This window comes from Pezoporus flaviventris, unplaced genomic scaffold (assembly GCF_033815535.1).
Source record: "Pezoporus flaviventris isolate CSIRO_AGI_PZ_B2104156 unplaced genomic scaffold, CSIRO_AGI_Pfla_v1 ptg000002l, whole genome shotgun sequence".
Taxonomy (NCBI): Eukaryota; Metazoa; Chordata; class Aves; order Psittaciformes; family Psittacidae; genus Pezoporus; species Pezoporus flaviventris.
In genome coordinates, this window is record NW_026892550.1 from 61,069,238 (window position 1) to 61,090,173 (window position 20,936).

Consider the following 20,936-nt stretch of genomic DNA (forward strand, 5'->3'; position numbering starts at 1 on the left):
TCTTGTCTAAGCACTTTTACCTCCGTGAGGATAAAAGCCCTGTCATAGGTTTGTAGAAGGTTTATTGAGTTTGCTTCTAACTCCCATCTTGTGTGTGACTTGGCTTGCTTGATGTTAGGGTCTTATGTTCATGTGAGGTACTGCTAAGCTGCATGTTCTTCCTGCTCTCCCACATCAAGGGTGCAAATAGAAACAGACTAATCTCTGACCACCTATGATGCAGACCAACATTATTTATTTATTCTACTGTAAATCAATTTGACAATCATGTAGATTATCAGGTAAAATAGTCATTCCTTTTTGGTGCTCCTTTACTTCAAAGTTTTACCCAACAAATTACTATGGTATGCAGCTGTATGCTTTTTCAGTGTGACAAACTTTAGATTTCTGTGACTGTTTTTTAGGGTTTGTTTGGTTTTTGGTGTTTTTTCTTTTTCATGTGAAGCATTCTATTAAACAGGTGTATGAGAATAACAAATACTCTTGCAAATTCCAAGGGTTTTGAACTCACTTTTTAGCAATCTTCTCCCACAAATGGGTCAAATTAGCACACAGTACTACTTCATTTATGGTTGAAAATAGACACTATAAAGCATTTATGCTATCCATCTGGCATTTCTTTTAACCAAAAAAAAAATACAGTTGAACAAGTTTGCAGAATCATGGTATTGGAAATAGTGGCTCCTTACAGTGTTTGATACACTCCAGCTCACTGTCACTCACAGATGATAACTGCCTATATGTTTCGGTTTTTTCTCCCTCTCCATATCCCACAGGTGCTAATTTTCCCCCCACACACACACTATCGCCCTTTAGCTGGGCAGCAAAGTTAAGCTAAATCCGGGGAATCTTGTTCCCTATCTGTAACCACATCGAAATCTATGGGGTACTGACCGGGCGGCGGGCACTCCCCTCAGTGGTCGCCTGCCAACTGCTGTATCCGCCGTGCGCATGCGCGATGACCTCTGCACGACTCTAAAATGGCGGCGGCAGCGCGGAGTGTGTGGCTGGTGCGTTCGGGAGTCCGGTTCCGTGCCGAGCAGGTGATGGCCCTGGGAGAGCTCGGCGCCCCGGTCTGGCCGCACGGGAAGACTCCCACCCTACACTGCTGTTTTCCCTGCGCCGTGGCAGGGCCCTGGGGCTCGTCCTGCGAGTGGGGCGGTGTCTGGAGGTAGCGCGGCCTGGCAGACTTTCCCGCGGCTCCCCTCGTTCTCGCTTTCCCGGGGCCCCTAAATCCGTGGGGCAGGCGAATTTGCGAGGCACTTCCTGGTTTTGTATGCCCTTGAGTATGTTGCTGGTGCTTGCTTGAGACGTGGCCGATGTTTGTTTGTTTGTTTTAAGGAAAATAAAAAGCCTAGTTGTGATGGTGCTGTGTTTCTTGCAGTCTTCCTCCATGTAACAGCTGAAGACGTGCTCAGTCTTCAGCTTTAGGATACATCTGAAAACCTGAAAGGCGGTGTTAGGCACTCCTACGTAAGTAAGCCTTAAAAGTTGTAAAAATGTGCCTATTCTCATAGCGCTTTCATGTTTTGTTAAGGGGAAAAGTAGTCATGTTGCCTTGTGTGAAATAAACTGTGAGATCGTCAGCTCTTTCTCTGGGAGGCTTTGATTTATGAAGGTACTGTTGAAGTGGAGTTTTGACCTGCAGATTTTGTGGTCGATCATAAAACTATGTGCATGATGAGTGCATGTACTTCTGGTGTTTGTCCAGTATTTGGTCAGAGATGTGCTAAAATACGTATTATACAATTTAATTTTAAGAAGTGAAGAAGCATAAGCTTGCCCAGATTACCCTGGCCTAACATAAACATGATGTGTGCTTGACTTTTGAATGGTGGATGCTCATTTTGAAGCTGATGGAATTGTCAGTGGCATAGAGATTACCATGGTTTTGAATGCTTAGTACTTGGTCTAGAGGGAGGATGCCTTTACTAATGTCAGTAAAAATTAAAATGTGTGCAACCTTTTTGGCCTACAGGATACACAACTCTTTTATTTTATTTTATTTAGGAAGAGCGAGTATTTGCAGCTTTCATGATGCCCAACTCTAACTCTAAAATTCACAGAGGTGGTCAGGAAGCTGGCAGGCAGGAGCTGGTTTCCAGGTCTTTGCAGAGTGCTCAGCATTGCTTGGAGGACCAGGATTTTGGGACTGCATATGCTCACTATCTCCTGGTACTAAATCTAGCTCCTGAGTTAAAAACTAGTGTAAAAGTAAGTGCACTTTGAATTGCTTTAAACACTTTTATTTACTGTATTCCTTTTGAGGCTTTCGGACACCTTTTGTGTTTGTGATTTGTTGTATGTAACTGATTCTCCTGTTTAGTCTTCAAAATAGAAGCAGAAGGCATTAAAAATATAGTCAATAACTTGTTTAATAGGCTTTGTATGCATGTGGGAAGAGAAGCGATACAGTTTTAGTCTGTGTGTGTCAACTATGTTTAATAAAAATAAGGCCTTATTAGTATTGGCTTGTAGTATAGTCTGTAGGCTCTTAGTATATATGTGCTGCTGGGTGGTGATACTTGAGAGCTTATTTCTGCTTCTTCAAGTGAGCCAGATAATTTGGGGTGATAGCAAACAATTGTATGCTGCTGCTTAGGGAAATGAGAGTGTTGAGGTGCATGTCAGGATACCTCTAGATGTTTTCAGGGCTTGGTTCCCTATTTCTGGTAACTACCAGCACCTCAGTGGTATGTGTTTTATTTTCTAGGAAACATTTCAGTTTACTCTCTTCAAATGGGCGGAAGAGCTAGATTCTCTGGCACGGATTCAAGATCTGTTTAACTGTTATGAGCAAGCACTTGAACTGTACCCAGATGATGAAGTGATATGTAATAGTATGGGAGAACATCTTTTCAGGTTCGTAGTAATGTGTATGCAGTTTTTGTAAGGTTCATACTTAATATTGCATGTTAACAAGGCCCAATTTAGCAGAGCAGATAAAAAGCATTTAAAAGGAAATGCAGGCATATGCTGTGTAGTGTGTACTGTTGGACTTCAAAACTGTCAGCTTAAAAGAGTAGCCAGTGTTAAAATACATGTCATAGAGCATAAATGGAAAAAAAAAAATCTTTCTTTCCTGTTAGATTCCTCAGCACTGCTGCTTCTTAATACTGTTTTTTAATGATGGTTCTTCCTGAGGTCACATATAACAGACCTTTGAAGTGAACAAGCTGGTCGTGTATATCCTGTGTAGGCTGTTCTTAAATGTTTGGAGCTTATGCTTTTATTTATTAATGTAAAGCATTCTTTTCCTGCTTTCTCTGAGCAGTCCAAAGCATGGTGATTTGTTGTTGCTCAGGGTTCCAAAATCTTCTGAGGTTGGAATTTAAGATTGAAATCATAGGTTATGGATCCACATAGTTTTAATTAGGTTTTCTTTTTGTGATTACTTTGTTTTAAGGAACAATTCTCTCAGCATTGTACTAAAACATACATGTTTCTTGCATTTTATAGATTTTTTTTGTGTGTTTGTTTTTTCAGTGCTGCCTGATTTGAGACTATCCTATAAGTAGTATAAAAACTTGCTTCAGGTTCACAATTCAGTCTTAAAAATTGCTACTTAGTGCAAGCACTGACAAGTCAGAATTTGCTTGCTTTGAAGTATATCCAGTTAAATAGAGTAAAGTAGTTTTGGGGTTTGTAGCGTTCTCTTGACTTGAAAATCTGTGAGACTGGATTGCAACTTGCTGATGTCCTATTGTTGCAGTAAATTCTTGTAAAACCTGTTCTAGTTTGTCAAAGGATGTAGATTAAGGCTGGTGCACAATGGTATTTTTGGACTACCTTTGCATTTTAAAGTGATTTGATGTAGAGCTGTAATTCATTCTTTGTCAAAAGTTAGTATCAGTGTTTCTAAAGATAATCTTTCTAACTAAAGCAAAATATTTCCATTGTCTTTTAACTGTTGTAAGACCTCTTTACAGACCCACAGATATTTACAAATATGTAGCAGTTGAATGCATACTTTCTATTTGTCATTTTGACTATTAGAATGGGCTTTCGAGATGAAGCAGCTGGATATTTTCATAAAGCAGTGAAGCTTAACCCAGACTTTGCTGATGCAAAGGAGAATTTTTACCGTGTTGCAAACTGGCTTGTAGAGCGCTGGCACTTCATCATGCTCAATGATACCAGGAGGAACCTTACTTACCTAAAAGCAATTGAGAATGCTGTCCACTCAGGGTGCAAATCTGTCCTTGATGTTGGAACAGGAACAGGTATTTTGAGGTGCGTCAGAAATGCGTATTTAACATGAACTTAATAGAAGCATATTTGTTGTCTCTCAAAATCTCGTTGCTAGTGGGGAAAAAATACTTTCATGCCTTTTATTGAGACAAAACTTAAAGCTTTCAGATGTCAGTCTGGATGTTAGTGTCTAGCAGAATTTTTTGAACCCCTATTTTAAAATTGTTGCAGAAGCTTTTTTGGCAATAGCTGCTGTATAAATTTAATTACTGGTGTTGGTTTTGCAGTTGTAATGTCATATGTCCTGTCTTTAAGTATTGAGTCTAGTATAAAGAGTGAATTGAGCATAGCTGGGGGAGTATCATTATGCTACCTCAATTTATTTTTTTTTATGATAGCATATCAAGAAGGTATTCATTTGTGTGGTATCAATAATCACACAAGAGATACTAGTTCACTTAATGGTGATCTATAAACTTGAACTGTTTTCTTAGAATCTGAAGCAGATGCACAAATAGGACTTAACAAAATTCAGTATATTGTCATGCTTTCCCCTCCAGTTTGAAGCATTTTAAGTAAAAGCCTGGATTCTTGTTTTTTTCAGTATGTTTGCAAAAAAGGCAGGAGCATCCCTTGTCTATGCCTGTGAGTTGTCAAAGACAATGTATGAACTAGCCTGTGATGTGGTGGCAGCAAATAACATGGAAAGAAAGATTAAACTTCTGCATTTGAAGTCACTCGATATAGAAATTCCAAAGCACATACCTGAAAGGTACATTGTAACTCACTGTTGTGATTTTTATTTGCTCTTGATTTCAAGAAGATAGAAAATACCCCGTGACCTAAACAAGAAATAACTTTGCCTATTGCCCGTAATGTGAAAAGCTTCTCTGTATGTTTTATGTTTTTATAGAGCAGTGTAGAAATGGTAACATGTTCTTTAGATCATACTAATTTCTGTGGTAGATCAACAGTGTCATAAATTAAGGATTTAAATTCTGTGATGTTGGAAGCTTTGGGGCAAATGCATTTGCAATTATGTTGCAGCAATAGGAAGAGAAAAATTGGATTAATACATTCTAAAAATAATTTTAACACTTTTATACTTAACAACTTTGTCTTACTTCTGCAGCCCATGAATAGGGTGGAGTTATGTAACAGCCTGCAAAGTAAGACTGTTTCTGGGGCATTCTGCATCCTGCAACTCCATGTCAACTTCTGTGAGGGAGATCTGAAGTTGCAGATTGTTTGCCTCTTCTGATCAGGCATTGAGGGAAAACCTCCCCTTTCCAGTATCCCATAAGGAGAGTGCTACTTTGGAGGCAAGGAAGTGCCGCATGATGTGTGTAGTTTGCATCTGGAAGGCTGGTCATGGCTGGGCTGACTCAAACTGTGAATGTCAGCACCCTACTGCATTGCAGTTTGTCCTGTGAGAATAGGTTTGTGTTTCTATATACACATCTGTGCACCTGTCTGCATAGCAGATATTAATGTGCTTTGGAAAATTAAGTAGCTGATTTTCCAATGTTGAATAGTGTCTTCTAAAGCACAGTAAAGCATACTGGGTCAAATGAGCAGCTTGGAATTGCTCTTGGCAAATTAGAATTTGATCAGTATAACAGCTGTCAGCATGCATGATCCAGGCTTTCTATGCTACCCCGCTCCTCCTTGCTCACTGTCCAATTCAGCAGGAGTTCTTCAAGAGGATCTGTAAATTTCTAGCAGGTAGAGATCTGAGGGGTTTTTGGTTTGGTTTGGTACATGTGAAGACTGGTTTATCATTTCAGCTTACCACCATGAGGTATGCAGATTAAATGTGGGAAGGAAACAATCAATTTTATTTCTAATTACTAACAGTGTCTGGTGACGATGCAAGCTCATAATCTGATATGATGAAGCTCCATTGGTTTAGTGTGGTAGTCAAGCCTTGTCTTAATTATGTCAGCTGAGGTACAGCAACTGATCTCATAGTGTATATGATGAGTTATGGGATTTCACCTGTCAGGAGTAAATTGTTCAGGAAATGTCCTGCCATGCTACATGTGTTTTAATTTAAATCCAAAGGGTATAGGACAGTGGTGTCTGGTAGTCTGTATAATAATTTGTGATTTAATTACAGTTTTGTGTTTGGGTTTTTTTAAATTCTTTTTTAACATGGATGCTTGGATGTATATTCTTGCACAAGATGCAGACAAAGTATGTGTTCTGCAGTATCCCTGGCTGTGTGCCCAGGCTGCAACATCTTCCTGTTTTGGCTAGATTCTTCCCACATGATTTATTTAGAAATGTTGAACAAGAAGCCTTATGATAAACTCTTGCACAGTATTTATTCTCTTGTATCTGCATCTTGAATAACTTCTAACAAATGAAAACATGTCGTTTGTTGGAAGAATTAAGTTGCCTATCTGTATTGAAACTTCAGAACACTGATAGAAGTTTTGCTCTGAGTTCACGTTGATGTGGTAGGTTTTTTTTTTTTCTTTAAAAGAATAGCTGTTGATAGGAATGTGTGTTACACAGTGTATTTTATGGTGCTCTTTTTCTTATCTAGAGTTTCCTTGGTTGTCACAGAAACAGTTGATGCTGGTTTATTTGGAGAAGGAATTGTGGAGAGCTTGATACATGCTTGGGAACATTTGCTTTTACAACCAAAGGTGGGTGATGTGGGTATATACATGTAAATAGGATTCCTGTTTTGTGTGGTAGATATTAGTGTGTGTGCATGTGCCATTCACAGAAATACATGAACGAGGAACAACTGTCTTGTAAATATTTTATGCATATTGGTATTTTAAAAATGGGTGGTCTGGGTTTGTTCAGTGAAATTTGATTTTGGTGAAAGGCAGTGAGGCAACTGCATACGTTTTACTTCCGTGAGCTTGTGTTCTGGGCAGGCGGGTAGTTGCAGTGCATGTTCCCTAGTAAAACCTTCCATCATACAGAGATGTGTCACTCCTGATCACTGTTCATTCCTTCCCCATCAGCCCCCATCTTCGCCATCCTCCCACTAGTAAATAACACCAAAGTGGTTTGTATGTATTTTAAAGGCGCTGTTCTCCTGAAATCATGATTACAACCTGGTCATTTTGAGATATCAACTAGTAACCAAAAGTTGTCGGTCTAAGCAGAATTATACATTACAGCAGAATTATTCTCTTAACACTAGGGAACAGTCAGTTATAATATGCTAAATATGCCATATATTTATGCTCTTTATTTTTGCTGGCTTTGAACTTTTTTTGAAAGACTGAACAATTCTGCTGGGTCTTGGATTTGACATTGTGTTTGGCATTTTATCTAGCATATGTTAAGCAAAGTAATATGACAGTAATTGTTGTAAGAGTTAACCTCTGTTAGGACTTATGAAATAGAAGGACTTACCTTTTGTTTTGATGTTGCCTTGATTCCAACTAATTTTTAAAAGTCTTATCTGCCAGAAACCTTTTGTGTTCTCTTGAACTGCAACTGATGACCTCTAGCGTTAAGTGTAGGCATGATGCTTTAAGGAAAGGTCCTCAAATGTTTCAATGTATTCTAGCAGGATACTAATTAAAAAGAACTTCTAGAATTACACAGAGGAAGTGGAGACTGAAAAGTATCTGATGCATAGATATATTGAAACACTGTATTTAAGAAACTCCTTAAATGCTCAGCTGGAATGACAAAGACCAGAAACTTTACTAGTCACCAATAACTTTCTGATGTTTTAACTGTAATCTTGAATGGCTCATTAATGATTTTTAATTAATTAATTAACCTAGGCTTTGCAGTAATGGTAGAAATTGATCTGTCTCATTGCATGCTGTTGCTTGTGTTTCACAGCCTAAAAATCAAGATTTCAGTACTGGAGACTACGGCAGAGTTATTCCTGCAAGTGCTACAATATTTGGGATGGCAGTAGAATGCAAAGAGATACGTAGACATCACAGGTACATTTTAAAGTCCAGCACAGTTTGAACCCATATTTGTTACTTGGGAAGAAAGACCAGTGGTTTCTATTGAGGATTCTTTGTGTATTGTTCTCCTTATTGTTTGACTGGCTGATTATCTGTTTCACTAAAAAGATTCCTGTTCTCACAGTCCTTCCCTCATCCTAGCCCCCTTGTGGTTCAGACTTTCTGGATACTTCATCAGAAATACTTGATTTTCAGTTATGCTGGCACACATGCTGTTAACATATACTAAAGACATCTAATTCTTTAAAAGTAAAATTACTTCTCAGTTTCTGTGTTGGAGTTTCTTGGATTATCACTTGGCCTTTATCCTCATTTTACTTTCTTTATGATCTGCTCTGTACCTTGCTGCTGGATGTAACCCTTTCAGAAGATGAGAATAGGATTTTGTAAATCTGAAGTGTTAACCCCACCTAGGATTATCTTTCTGAATGTGTGCCTTGCCTAATTCTCAGCTAGCATACAGCAGGGTTTCTTTGCTGGGCCTGTTCTGACTGTGTATCAGTTATTTTGATAGTAATTTTTATTCTCATCTTCTAGCACAGTATCACTGCATGGAGGCAGTCTCTGCCTGAGAGGCTAGGACTTGATGTATTTTGTTCAGGATTTATCGGAGATCAAAGAAAACGGTAACTTTTGCAAGAGCTTCAGTGTACTGAATGGAAAATAGCCAGGCTGCATCAGTGCTATTTCTAATGCAGTAGACCTGGACAATAGACAGAAAGACTGAAGTTCCCATAGTCGATGAGCATAGAAGAACCTCCTTTTAGAAGTTAATTATTCATCAATTGAAAGATAGGATTTTGCCTTAAAACATGGCATGACTTTTCAGAATGAGAATTAATGTACTGTAAAGTTTGGATTGTTGAATTAACAATCTGTTCTAACAGTATAGCTTAAGGTCAGGTGGCTGGTAGGACTGAAATGATTGACACAAGTTAATTATATACTATAGGAAGAAAAATGTCACTTAGTTTTTCTGCCTTTATAGTTTTGAGATCCCTTTTTTGCTCCAGTAAGAATGCTTGCCTTAAGTTTATTTTAATAAGTGCTATTAAGCTTTATGGAAAACACGTGCCTATTCTCAGATTTATGCTATACAGATCTCTGAATTACTCAAATGTGCATGTCTCCACACTTCCTCAAGTGTGTTCATGATCTGCAGCAAAACTTTGGAATTTGGGTGTTGGTTTCTTGTTTGAGCAGGATGCCTAGTGAAACACTGATTCACCTTACTGAGGGAGGGAATCCCGTTTCACTCCAGTTGTTGATAATCTTGCGTATCATCTATCTGTGGCTGATCTGTTCATCTGTCCCTTTGCTTTAGTAATTTAAAGTTATCCTGCATTTCCTGTGCTCTGCCTTTTTTTTTTTTTTTTTTTAATCCTAGGGTATAGTGAAATTCTAGATAAGCCACACCAATTTTCTTGGAATTCTGTGTGCCAGCTTTACAGTAAGTTTTGTGCTGGTTTGCCCCTTGCTGTGGCTTCATTACCTGATGATTTAGGGATAACTGTAATGTTTCTTTACTACAGCTGGTGCTGCTTATACTCATTGCTTGCGTCTCCAAGAATGACTGTAGGGCCCAACTCCGTTGTGGTGTTGTATAATTTTTTACTTCATTTTATTTTAGGGTTAGCTGTAATTTTCCTGAAATCATCCTGAATTTTCCTTAATCTCCTGAAGTCATTGCTCCCTCTTTGAGGCAGTTGTTTCACATCCATGTGAAATGTGTTTACTTTCAGAAGAATAAATTAACTGACAAACTTGTGAGAAGATCTGAGTTCTAGTAAGGATAAGTTTAGACTTCCACTGAAGTTTTAAGATACCAGAGTATACTACATATTGGTTTTCAAGTTGGAAATAGGTATCTTTTGGGAGTCATATGCAACAGTAGAGCAATGTTCTAGGAGATCATAGGTGTGCTACGGTAGCGCGTCTACATTTGGTCATTTTGAACAAAAATGCCAGAATATGGGTTAATTTACTAATTCAAGTCACTGTGAGAATTACAGGTTTCAGGTTTTTTTAATGTTTAATTTTTAGTCGATAAGGTCCTGGAGAGATGGGCAATGAAATGGTTCTACTTTTGTGCTATATATTGAAGCCAGGAGAGTTCATAAAAATACAATAATCTGCTGACCTTTTCCATAATATAGTTCTTGGGCAGCAGCTGTTCTGTTTGGTTGTATTTCTTTTAAAATAATACATGGATTCTCAAATGAAGGAGAAAAGTCTCATCCTTGTTGTTAGAATATCTAAGTTACTTCACTGAGCAGGTGAGAAGATTCTCATTACTGTATTTCTTAGTATGTTGTGAAGTACTTGCTACTTCATGCTTTCTATATGCCATATATGCTTTAATAGCTAGGGAATTGGCTCCAAAGATGGAACCTGATTTATTTTTGTGTTTTATCTCTATGCATAATTGACAGAATATATTTGCCTAAGAATCCAGGATATGATAAGGGGCAATTTACTTGATTCTGCAATTGGGAGCTTCAAGATGACCATACCTGAGAACATTATCAGAGAGCCTGCCTGATCATACTTAGCTGCAGGGAGAGCTTTTGCAGTGAGGGAAGGTTCCTGTGAAAGGAATTCAGAATTTAAAGTAGCTCTAGAAATCGAATTTTAACTAGTTGTTATTTCAACTGCTGAGTGATAGATTTCACTGTAAGAGTGCAGATGTGCTTGATAGCTGTCATTGAAATGGGAAGCGTGAAGTCCTTCACAGGCAGATACACTTTTTCAGGATGATCTAAAGTGTGGCTTGTGCAAGACTTGTTTAACTTCCTAACCCATACTTTGAAAATAAGAATATACCTTAAGTCCTCAGACCTAAGAGATTGGCAGTGTATGTAATTGGTTTAAAGCAGTTACAGCATTCTTTGAAGTTTTTTGGCTGTTTCTAGAAACATAACTGATCTTCTGCCTTAGAAGAGAGGATGCATGTATTCTGAGTTGTCAAAGCCTTTTGCCTAGAAATCTGTGCTGGGACTTTGTTTGCAGCTCTGTAACTATGAGAAATACCTTACTCTGCATAGATTGCGTATGAAAAGTATATAAAAGTACTGCAAAATGAAAGTCAGAGACTCCAAAAATGCATTTTCCTATTGTATATCTATCTTTGTTCCTACTATTCTGCTCTTCTGAAAGAAGCACCCTTGTTACCTTTCTAATGCAGCAGCAGAAGAAAAGCCTTATTTGTTCTTATTATCACAGTGTATATTTTCTCTCGTTCTCTGTGAAGATCCAGTGAGTTGTACTTAAGGGAAAGAAAGTCTGTGACCTTTGACAAAGGACACACAGCGCTTTTTTTTCAGTTCTTAGTGACAGCATTCAGTTCTGATTCTTGAAAGTGTTGTGCGTTTTCTGTGCTTTAGAGCTTCTCTGAACATAATAAAAAACCCACAGAATTGTTTTATTATCTTGTATTATCTCTTCTATTCTTACACTCTGCGTTTAGAAATACTTACGAAGCCTGGAAAGATTTTTATTACTTTGTTTTCCAAATTATTTGAAGTTAAATTTCTTCTTTTTTTCCTTTTTACTCCCAGAGTGGGGATGCAAGAAATTGCTGGTGTGCACTTGTCAAATTCAGTGCAGTTCTTTAGTCCAACATATGGTTCTGCTGGTTCAGAGGAGACTGTTGAACCTTACACCACTGAGAAGCTCAGTCGTATTCCTGGAGGCTACATACCTCTGACAGAGCCCTGCCAGGTAATGACAGTGGATTTCAACAATCTGCAGGTAATGATTCTTTTTATGCGTCCTTTATAAGTAATCTATGAATAATGACAGCCCCATATGTTATGTGGTTTCTGGGTTCAGTTTCAGAACAGTTTGCAAGTGCAAAGTTGGCAGATCTGCAGTGAAATCCTCTGCTGATTTTGGTATTTGTCTGGTCCTGTGGTGATGTGAATCACCAAATGACAGTCCCTGAGGTTTTGAAGGTGGAGTTTTTTTATTTGTTCGTCATAGTTTAGTTCCCTAAACTAGCTCACCCTAGCATCAAACAACTGCCAGCCTTGCTACAGAGAGGGGAAGGAAGGATGCAATAGACCCATCGTTAATGCTTTATGCAGTTGTGAAGCTGACTTAATTTATTCCTCTAGAGTATTCAATAAGCTCTTGAAGACAAAAGTAAGGATGTCGTTTACATCTGACTTAAAAATGTTTGCAAGTGTAGATGGATAAATGTACAAGAGAGGGGAGATGAAAAAATTACCCTCTTCAGCCAGCTTGATTCTACCCTTCAGCTCCTTTGATATCTTACAGTATTTCTGTAATACGGCGTTTTAAAATATGGTGTCATTACTTTGTGTATTTTGCACAAAATACGTTTGTATGGGTGTACTGAATAGGCCTGAACTGTAAGGCAGGTACCTCAGCCACTTTCAGCTGAGCATGCCAAAAATATGATACATTGATCTGTGGTGTGTTTCTTTCTTATTGACCTGTGGTGAGGAGTTAGCATTGAGACAGAGCTTAAAATAGATTCTTTTATATAAATGAAATTATTCTTGGCTTCTGCTTGGCCAGGAATTGCAGTCTTTCTGAATCAATAGCTTTTCCTAGTTGGCTTGTCTGACATCCTGAGATTAAAAATGAAATAAGACAAGGCTCTTCAGTACACTACTGGGAGCAATCTCTCTGTGACCTAATGTTGCTTCTGCTTCTAGCATCAATAAGACACTATTACTGTTATGAGATGCCTACTCTTAAGCATCTGCAGGCTGGCAGACAACTAAAGGTAATTTTAAGGAGTAAAGAGCGGTGTTACTTTTCAGACCATCTTTCAGAAATGCTCCTTTGAAGTTTCAGTTAAGACTTATGGAGTGTTCCTGTCATGAAGTTGCAAGATACCAGTAAAGGGAAGAAATGCAGTTAATTTATTTAGAGTTACTGGTTACTGTTTCTTGTGACTTTGTCCCTGAGCAAATATGGCAGTTTGAAACACAGGTAAGTTACTTTCAGCCTGGGGATGTTTGTTTGATCTTTTTAGTTTTGTCATGGCTACACCTGGGTTTTCAGTTGGTGCACATAAAAAATAGAAAATTTGTCTGTGCTGTTATTAGAACAATAATAATAAAAAGAATCCCAACAAGCTGCTATATTTACAAACAGTAATAGAATTACCTACTAAAGATTGAAATTGAGATCAGAAATCACTTAGCACTAGGAAGGTAGTTTCAAATACCCTTTTTCTAACCTTGTATTTCAAAGAATTAGAGGGATGTAGCATTTACTCTGCTTGTACTAACTATCCAGACCTAAATTAACAAAACTGAAAACAAAACTTAAAATACAGTACAATGGTATCTCTCAAACCGAGTTGTTGGAGGTTTCAAGGACATTAATACAGATCAGAGAAACAATAAGTTGAAATTCAAAAGGCATCGTGAGTTATGCTGAGTACTTTATTAGTGCTATTATTAGCAGCAGCAACTCGGTTTCTCTCAGGCAGGGGAATGAGATGTGGCTGTAATTACAGACACTCACACCCAGCTAGGTACTACCTGTGTAAGTGTTTGCTGGCAGCAGATCAGTGCCACTGGGAGTGCAAGTGAGTGTTTACCTCAGCAGCTGGTAATTAAAGCTCAGTCTCACTTTCAGGCCCTAAAGAAACTGTGCTCTTGCCAACAATTACAGATACTGGCTGTTTCTAATTTTCATGAGAAGTTACTGTATGGAGTATTTGAGAAACTGTGGTTCAAGACATAGGAAATTTGATAATTGCTTTTTTTCCTGTAACTTTTCCTTCTGTTTGTAGTACCATTCATTTTTTTAAATTTTTTTTTTAATACAAACTATCTTTTTCTCATTCAGAAGGCATATGTGGCATAGCATCATTATGGGGTTTTTACTGCCTGTTCCTGCATCATAGCTTTATTTTCTTTTGCTGTCTCTTTAACTACCCCCAACAAATTGGCATCATGATGTGCTAGAGCTGTTTCAGTCTCTAATTGTCATAAGTAATAGAAAAACTTTTATGTAGTGGACAATGTGAAGAATCAAAATGGGATAAGCAGCATGGTATAGAGGAGGAAAGCTGAAGTAACTGCACTCAAGTGGGTTTTTTTAAGTCTTTTGTATGACTTAATAGGGTAGGGATATAGCACTACAGTTACTAGGACCGGTGGATGAGAACCTTGGGCCTACTGCTTTTGAGGAATAATCAAGAAGAGTATTTTTTAATATCAAATACACTTCTAAACAGCTATAACTTCCCAGAAACTGAGAAACAGGTGCATGTTTGTGCTCATGCTCTCTTGCTTCAAGAGGCTTACTACCAGTAAAGCTTCAGCTTACTGTTCTGCCTCTCCAGATGAAGATGTACAGGAAAAAATGACAGAAGGAAAGCACTTTTATTGAAGAACAGTGAGATCTTGCTATGAACTTTATTAGTATTCTGTAATTTTAACACGTGCATTGTTCAGCTATTTCTCAGTTGTGAGAAGAGTGGTAGCCCAACTCTTGGAGAACACAGAATGTGAATGGGCGGGGGAGGTAAAAACTGCATCATATGAGAGCTACTCATGTTCTTAGATTGGAACTTCTCTTTTGTCCTGTGTATTTTAGGATTGAAACTTAGAGAGGACATAAGCAGATCAGAAAGCTGATGAATGTTTAGGAAAGGCTGTTACGAAGCAGAAGGTTGTGACTCAGAGAATCTTTGGTCCCTCGTGCTTGACCTCCTATTAATTAGTTTATGCCAGAACCATCTGAGACATTAAATCTGGGACTTTCGTGTGGTTCATGGTGGTAGCAGAAGGCAATTACTGAGGAGAATAAATTTTACCTGGAAGAAGACATAATTCCTATTACGTATCCTAAACTTTTTTAGGAGTACTGGAGAATTGATAACCTGATCCCATTGGGGAAGATCATGGCTCTTCCCAGTAGTGAAATTGTACATGTCTTAGCTTCTACATAAAGCCTGTAGCCCTGATAGCAAATACCCTCAGACTTAGTGTTTTTATAATGATTTTGCTGAACCTCTGTTCGAGTGAATTCAGTGCTTGTTCTTACATTATTTCTAGAACTGACCGAACACAGATTTTAAGTGAAGCATGTGCGTAAGCATTGGCACATTGAATCCAGCCCAAAAGACTGGCTCTAGTTTTATTACTTCTCATAAGGCAAGCCTTGCCAGGCTAAAGCCTTTCTTGCAGTTTTCAGTGTTTTTTTAATACATATGTTCTTGGATGTAGGCATGTTTGCTTTAATAGCTGAGTGATGTGGGTTAGTCATGTGGGTAATTGCACTTGCGTTTGGGGAGAGAGTTCCTATGCTATTGACTAATGATGATAATTGGTATTGTAGTGGCTTGTTAACAACATTTTTCTTAGGTGCCCTCATGGATTGGTGTAGAAACTTGCATGACCCAGTGTAAGAAAAAACTTTCTTCTGTTTACAGAAAGAAACTCTGACACTCTTTCTCTTTCCACTTTGGTCAGGAGCTGAAAAGCCTTGCAGCTAGAAAGCCCTGGAAGCTCAGCCTGCCAGTCACTGAAGGAGGAATACTAGATGCTGTTGTGGTGTGGTTTGTGCTACAGCTAGATGATGAGCATGCTTTATCTACAAGTCCCATTGAGGAAACTTGCTGGGAGCAGGCAGTCTATCCTGTGCAGGGCCTCCCTGGTATGTCCACTGTTGTGGTACACTAACTTGGTTTCATTTTGGTTTTGAGATAGGTTATCTCAGAGGTTAGGTAGTGGCAGCAAATAGGTTTTGGAGAAGTTCAAGAGCGAGTAGCTGTGAGGTAGTTCCTGATCAAGTTTGTGGGCTGTAATGCATAGTCCCTGCATCAGGGCTTATTTGTGGGGCTCTGCTGTGAAGCAAATAAGGGGCCTGCTTAAGATCTGGGAGAGAGGTTTCCATTAAGTTGTTTTTATTTCTGTACTAAATGAAATGCATTGTGGAGTAACCCCAAAAAGCGGGGCTACTGGCTGTCTCTACTTGACAAGATGTGATTTGTGAAAGGGAGGTGAGGTAGGAATTGCTCACTGCTCCTGCCCTTCCAACCCCAGCCATTCTGTGATACAGGAAGTATTAAAATGTAAATATTTAGTATTTTTCATTTTAAAGGAGAAGGAATTTATTTACCAGTTCTTGTTTCACTCTGCTGTTGATAGAACACTTAAAGTAATACCTGTTTGTCATGGAAAGGCTTATTTTGAGAATAAATGGATTTTTGCCTAGTGTGGGACAGTTTAAGGCAAATTTTAACACGCAGTCGCAGATCTTTGCTTGTGGGCTACAGACTGGAAAAGTTCTTTCATACACACTGGTAACATCTAATAAAAGAATGAGAGAATACTCTTGTTTGTTTTGTTAGTTTAAGCACTGTATGGCTGCATCCCTGCTATTTGCCATGAAGTAACTGACCCGACTTCTTTGTGCTGTTTTGCAAAGATTATTCTGTGAAGACTGGAGATACAGTGCTGATGGAAGTGTGCTGCCAAGACTGCTACTTGAAGATCCAGAAGATTTCTTCTTTGTCTTCTGAGTGTGGGATGGACTTCAGTGACAGGGATGACACACTGAGTTTGGGCAATGAGGCTGAGCTATGTGATGCCCTGGCTGGCCTTCAGACAACCAGCAAACAGGATGGCAATGCTCAAGTGTGTGTGCTGGAATCCACAGAAATAGCCCTGCTGAACAATGTACTGTACCATAAATGCTTTAAAGCTGCCATGGACAAAGTGCTGTCAGCATTAAATCCCAGTAAGGAATCGCAGTCCATGGACATTGATGGACATGGCAGTGGGATGAACCTCCGAGAGAATCAAAGCAAGAGCTTTTTAGATGTGGCTCCTGATCCTTTGTATGTTTTAGATGTATCTGAAGGCTTCTCCATCCTGCCAATTATAGCTGGCAAACTTGGACCAGTTAGAGCCTACAGCTCTGTTGAGAAAGAACAGCATCAGGCAGCACTTAATGTAATTTCAGAAGCTAACCATTTTCCTAAGGAAACATTAGAGTTTTGGCTCAGCCACTTGGACGATGAAAGTGCTGTGCTACAGAGACCCAAATCAGACAAATTGTGGAGTATTATTATCTTGGATGTTATAGAGACATCAGGTTTAATCCAGCAGGAGGTGATGGAAAAGGCTGCAATATCCAGGTAGAGTATAAATGGACAGAAGTATTACTAGGAATACTGTCTATTATCTACTATCTAGTTAATATTACCTACTATCTAGTAGCTATCTGAAAACTTTTAAAGATAGTAATTTTAACTGTGAAATTACTGCTGTGTTGGTTCTATAGAGCAGGAAAACCTTTTGTTCTGAAGAGATTGAACTTCCCAGAGTGTCTCTGGTGTGACTATTGCATACATGTATCTTTTACAAAAAGTGTCAAGATTTCACTTTCATACTGTGTATGCAAGAATATGAATGGAAAAGCTTATTCCCAAGAGAAGTTCCCAGGATAGCCAGCACCTTAGTAATAACTGAGGTAGCTTTTGTACATGTCAAAGTGGTGCAGGAACAATGTGCAAGAATATAAACACATGGTGTTAGAACAGCCAGGGAAGCAGCAGCAGAGTTGCTAGCTGTGGTAGGGGAGGGTGGGAAGGAATGCAGAGCAAGAGGAATGAAGTAATGGAAATGAGTAGCAAAAGAAGTAAATGAGAAACAGGTTTATCCCCTTTTGTGGTGCTGGGGAATCTTTTCTGCTCGTCTTCTTGCTTAGTGATGGCAGAGTATTCCAGGTGATTAATGTTCATTATCTTTTCAAAATTTTGGATGAATCTTTGGATTATTTGATTTTTTTTTCTTTTTTTCTGTAAGAACACATGGTAAACTACTGACCTTTGTCATACACAAATCTGTTGGTGTGAAAATACATTCAATAGTGCATTACTGAGCTCTGATTCCTATGAAGAGGTATGCTGTAGGAAAAGAAAACCTGAAACACCATCTTTTGAACTGGAGGTGTTTGATACTGTGCTGAAAGCTTCTGTCACGTTGCTGCTCTCAGCAGTGTGATATTCTGCAGTAAGAGACCAAGCAAGGCTCAGCTGTTTTCTCAGGAAAAAGTGCTATCTCCCGTATTGCTGTCCATTTTAGTTCAATGCTTACAGAAGGGTGACTTAAATTCCCAGCAGGTTTTGTTTCCCTATGGTTATGCTATGCTGCCTTCTTAACCAGTGCCTCCCAACCTGATGTACTTCCTGACTTCCAGTTTCATTAGGCATTTCTGCCAGTTCTTCAGTATTAGATGCTGCTGCTATGAATCAGTCTCACTGTCTTTATATTGAAATATCATAGAACCATAGAAAGGCTTGGGTTGGAAGGGACCTTAAAGCTCATCCAGTTCCAATTCCTCTGCCATGGGCAGCGTCACCTTCCACTAGACCAGCTTGCTCAAGGCCCCATCCAACCTGGTCTTGAACACTGCCAGGGATGGAGCAGCCACAACTTCTCTGGGCAACCTGTGCCAGTGCCTCACCACATTCACAAGAAAGAATTATTCCTAAAATCTCATCTCAGTCTCCCCTTTGTCAGTTTAAAGCCGTTCCCCCGTATCCTATCACTAAACGATCTTGTAGAAAGTCCCTCTCCAGCTTTCATGTAGGCCCCCTACAGGTACTGGGCTATCACTGTTTCCAGTATGGGCACTAAGAACAAATTACTTAGTTCCATAGTTTAGCATTACATGACATGTTTTCCTTTGGTATGATATAGCTGTCTGGTCAAATGGAATCAAACTGAAATGCCTGAACACTTGACTTCAGAGGAAGGAGGAGTGTGCTTTCTTAAGTGTAGTTAATGTTTTAATTCCTTTTGATTGACATGCTTTAGAGGTGAAATCTCTCACTTTACAGGTGTTTACTTCACAATGGAGGGAAGATTTTCCCACAGTATGTGTTGGTGTATGGGATGCTCGTACAGTCAGAGTCTCTGTTACTGGAGAGCGCTGTTCAAGGAACAGAACCAACTCTTGGGTTTAACATAGCCCCATTCATCAACCAGTTCAAGGTATGAAATTGGTGGGTGTCTTACAGACACAGCTTCAAAGCCTGCAGGTGTCCATCTTTTTAGTTTAGGTATCTACTGCAAGAGAAGTGAAGAGCTGAAACTTTTTTTTTTTACTGTTGAAGTTATCAAGAGAGGCCTCTGTGACCAGACAGGGACCTTGAGATAAACTAAGATGGGTAACATTTGGTTTAGAACTGGCATGGGAGAAGCTTTGTCTGAGTATGAAAAATATGAAAGAGTGATTGTGCTGTTATGATCTCTTTCACCACCCTGTATCCCAACAGTCATGTTTCAAAAGGGATTAAAAGGGTGTGTTTTGCATTTGGGCAGTCTCCTACAGGGACTATAGTAATTCCTAGAAACTTCTGCATTCTGATAAATTTTGCCCTTTTTAATGGCTGATGCCTAATGTTACAGTCTGTACTTTTAGGTACCCGTTCGTGTGTATTTGGATCTCTCCACGTTACCATGTGTACCCTTGAGCAAGCCAGCAGAGCTGTTAAGGCTCGATCTCATGAACCCTCTGTTAAACAGCTCCAGCAGAGAGGTCAAGGTGAGTTGTTCATATATGAAATTAGAAGTGCATGTAATTATCCTGCAGAGCTGCTCATTCATTGCTCACCTTGGCTGAAAATGTCAATACAGGATTTACTTGGCTCCAAGTATCTCTGAAATGGTTTGAACTACTTTATTTTCTTACCCCTTTGAAAAAGGGGTAAGTGATTAAATTAATACTTTAAATATTTTCAGGTACAGATTTGTAAGTCTGGCCAAGTCACTGCAATTCCCTTCTGGTACCACATATATCTTGATGAAGATCATAGCTTGAATACATCTGATGAGTCCTCACACTGGAAACAAGCTGCAGTTGTTCTCGATGAGCCACTCCAAGTTCAGGTTGGAGATGAACTTACGCTTGATGTTCAACACCATAAGAGCAATATTTGTATTACAGTTAAAAGGTGAAGAATGTAAATCAACTTGTGGTTAATTACCTATGCAGAAATTGAGTGTTCCTAACACCACTGATGTTAATTTATATTAAATTTTATTCTGATCAAAAAGGTTCTTGTGTTGCTTTCATAGTAGATACTTCGTTACCCTTATGGTGCAAGCTGAAGTCTACCAATGGTATCTTACCATGCTCGCTATTGCAGTGACTACAGCTTGCTCCTGCATCATCTGTATTCAGAAAAAAAAGCACCAGATGCCTGTACCAGAAATAAATAGCTATGATTGTTCAGGATGGAATCCTTGCTTCTCAAACTGTAGTTACATTTCTTGGTTACCAAAGCATCCTACTTAAGTGTACTGAGATGTTATCAGCCTTGTAATGCCATTCCACTTGCAGTATTGCAAGTTAGTGTTGTGCATAGACAGTAGTAAAAAGTTGCTGTTTAATAACTGAAGTTGTATAGTGGAAGGTAAAGCTCACACATTTCTTTCATTCTCTGAATGAGTCTTTGCTGGTAGTAAAAGGGGCCTGGATATGAAAGTTGTATAAAATATAACATCAGTCACCACAGTACTCCTGCATTTCTTGTATAGCACTGCATTTTGGTATAATGCAGGTAACAAGTTCCTTCTATTAAATTTATATCCAAATGGAAGACTAACAAAAGCTGCTCCCTCAGCATTGTTTGTTTCTGCTTCTGTGGAGCCATGAGGAAGACTCTTAGCAAGCGGTTTTTGTAACCAGTTTCCTTATACTGTGCTGCCTATTTAATGTACAGGAGTCTGTGTAATGTGCTATCCACAAAGCATTTTTCTAGAATCCTATTGCATGCAAGATTCATGT

At 38.9% G+C, this 20,936-nt stretch overlaps 1 protein-coding gene across 5 annotated transcripts; it reads left to right on the forward strand.

Moving 5' to 3' along the window:
• Positions 1-1,324: 1,324 nt before the first annotated feature.
• Positions 1,325-20,202, forward strand: PRMT9 (protein arginine methyltransferase 9). 5 transcript variants are annotated; one of them, XM_061441015.1, is made up of 13 exons: positions 1,325-1,477; positions 2,011-2,214; positions 2,714-2,862; positions 3,997-4,233; positions 4,796-4,963; positions 6,743-6,845; positions 8,014-8,120; positions 11,705-11,897; positions 15,608-15,791; positions 16,566-17,277; positions 18,985-19,138; positions 19,569-19,691; positions 19,889-20,202. In XM_061441015.1, the coding sequence occupies exons 2-13, from the start codon at positions 2,035-2,037 to the stop codon at positions 20,102-20,104; spliced, it is 2,526 nt and encodes an 841-aa protein (XP_061296999.1). In that variant the 5' UTR covers positions 1,325-1,477; positions 2,011-2,034; the 3' UTR covers positions 20,105-20,202. The 5 variants fall into 5 exon arrangements, with proteins under 5 accessions (XP_061296999.1, XP_061297025.1, XP_061297009.1 ...); XM_061441025.1 differs by having other exon boundaries at positions 1,369-1,473; XM_061441041.1 differs by lacking the exons at positions 18,985-19,138; positions 19,569-19,691; positions 19,889-20,202 and adding an exon at positions 17,357-17,615 and having other exon boundaries at positions 16,566-17,315.
• Positions 20,203-20,936: the final 734 nt, after the last annotated feature.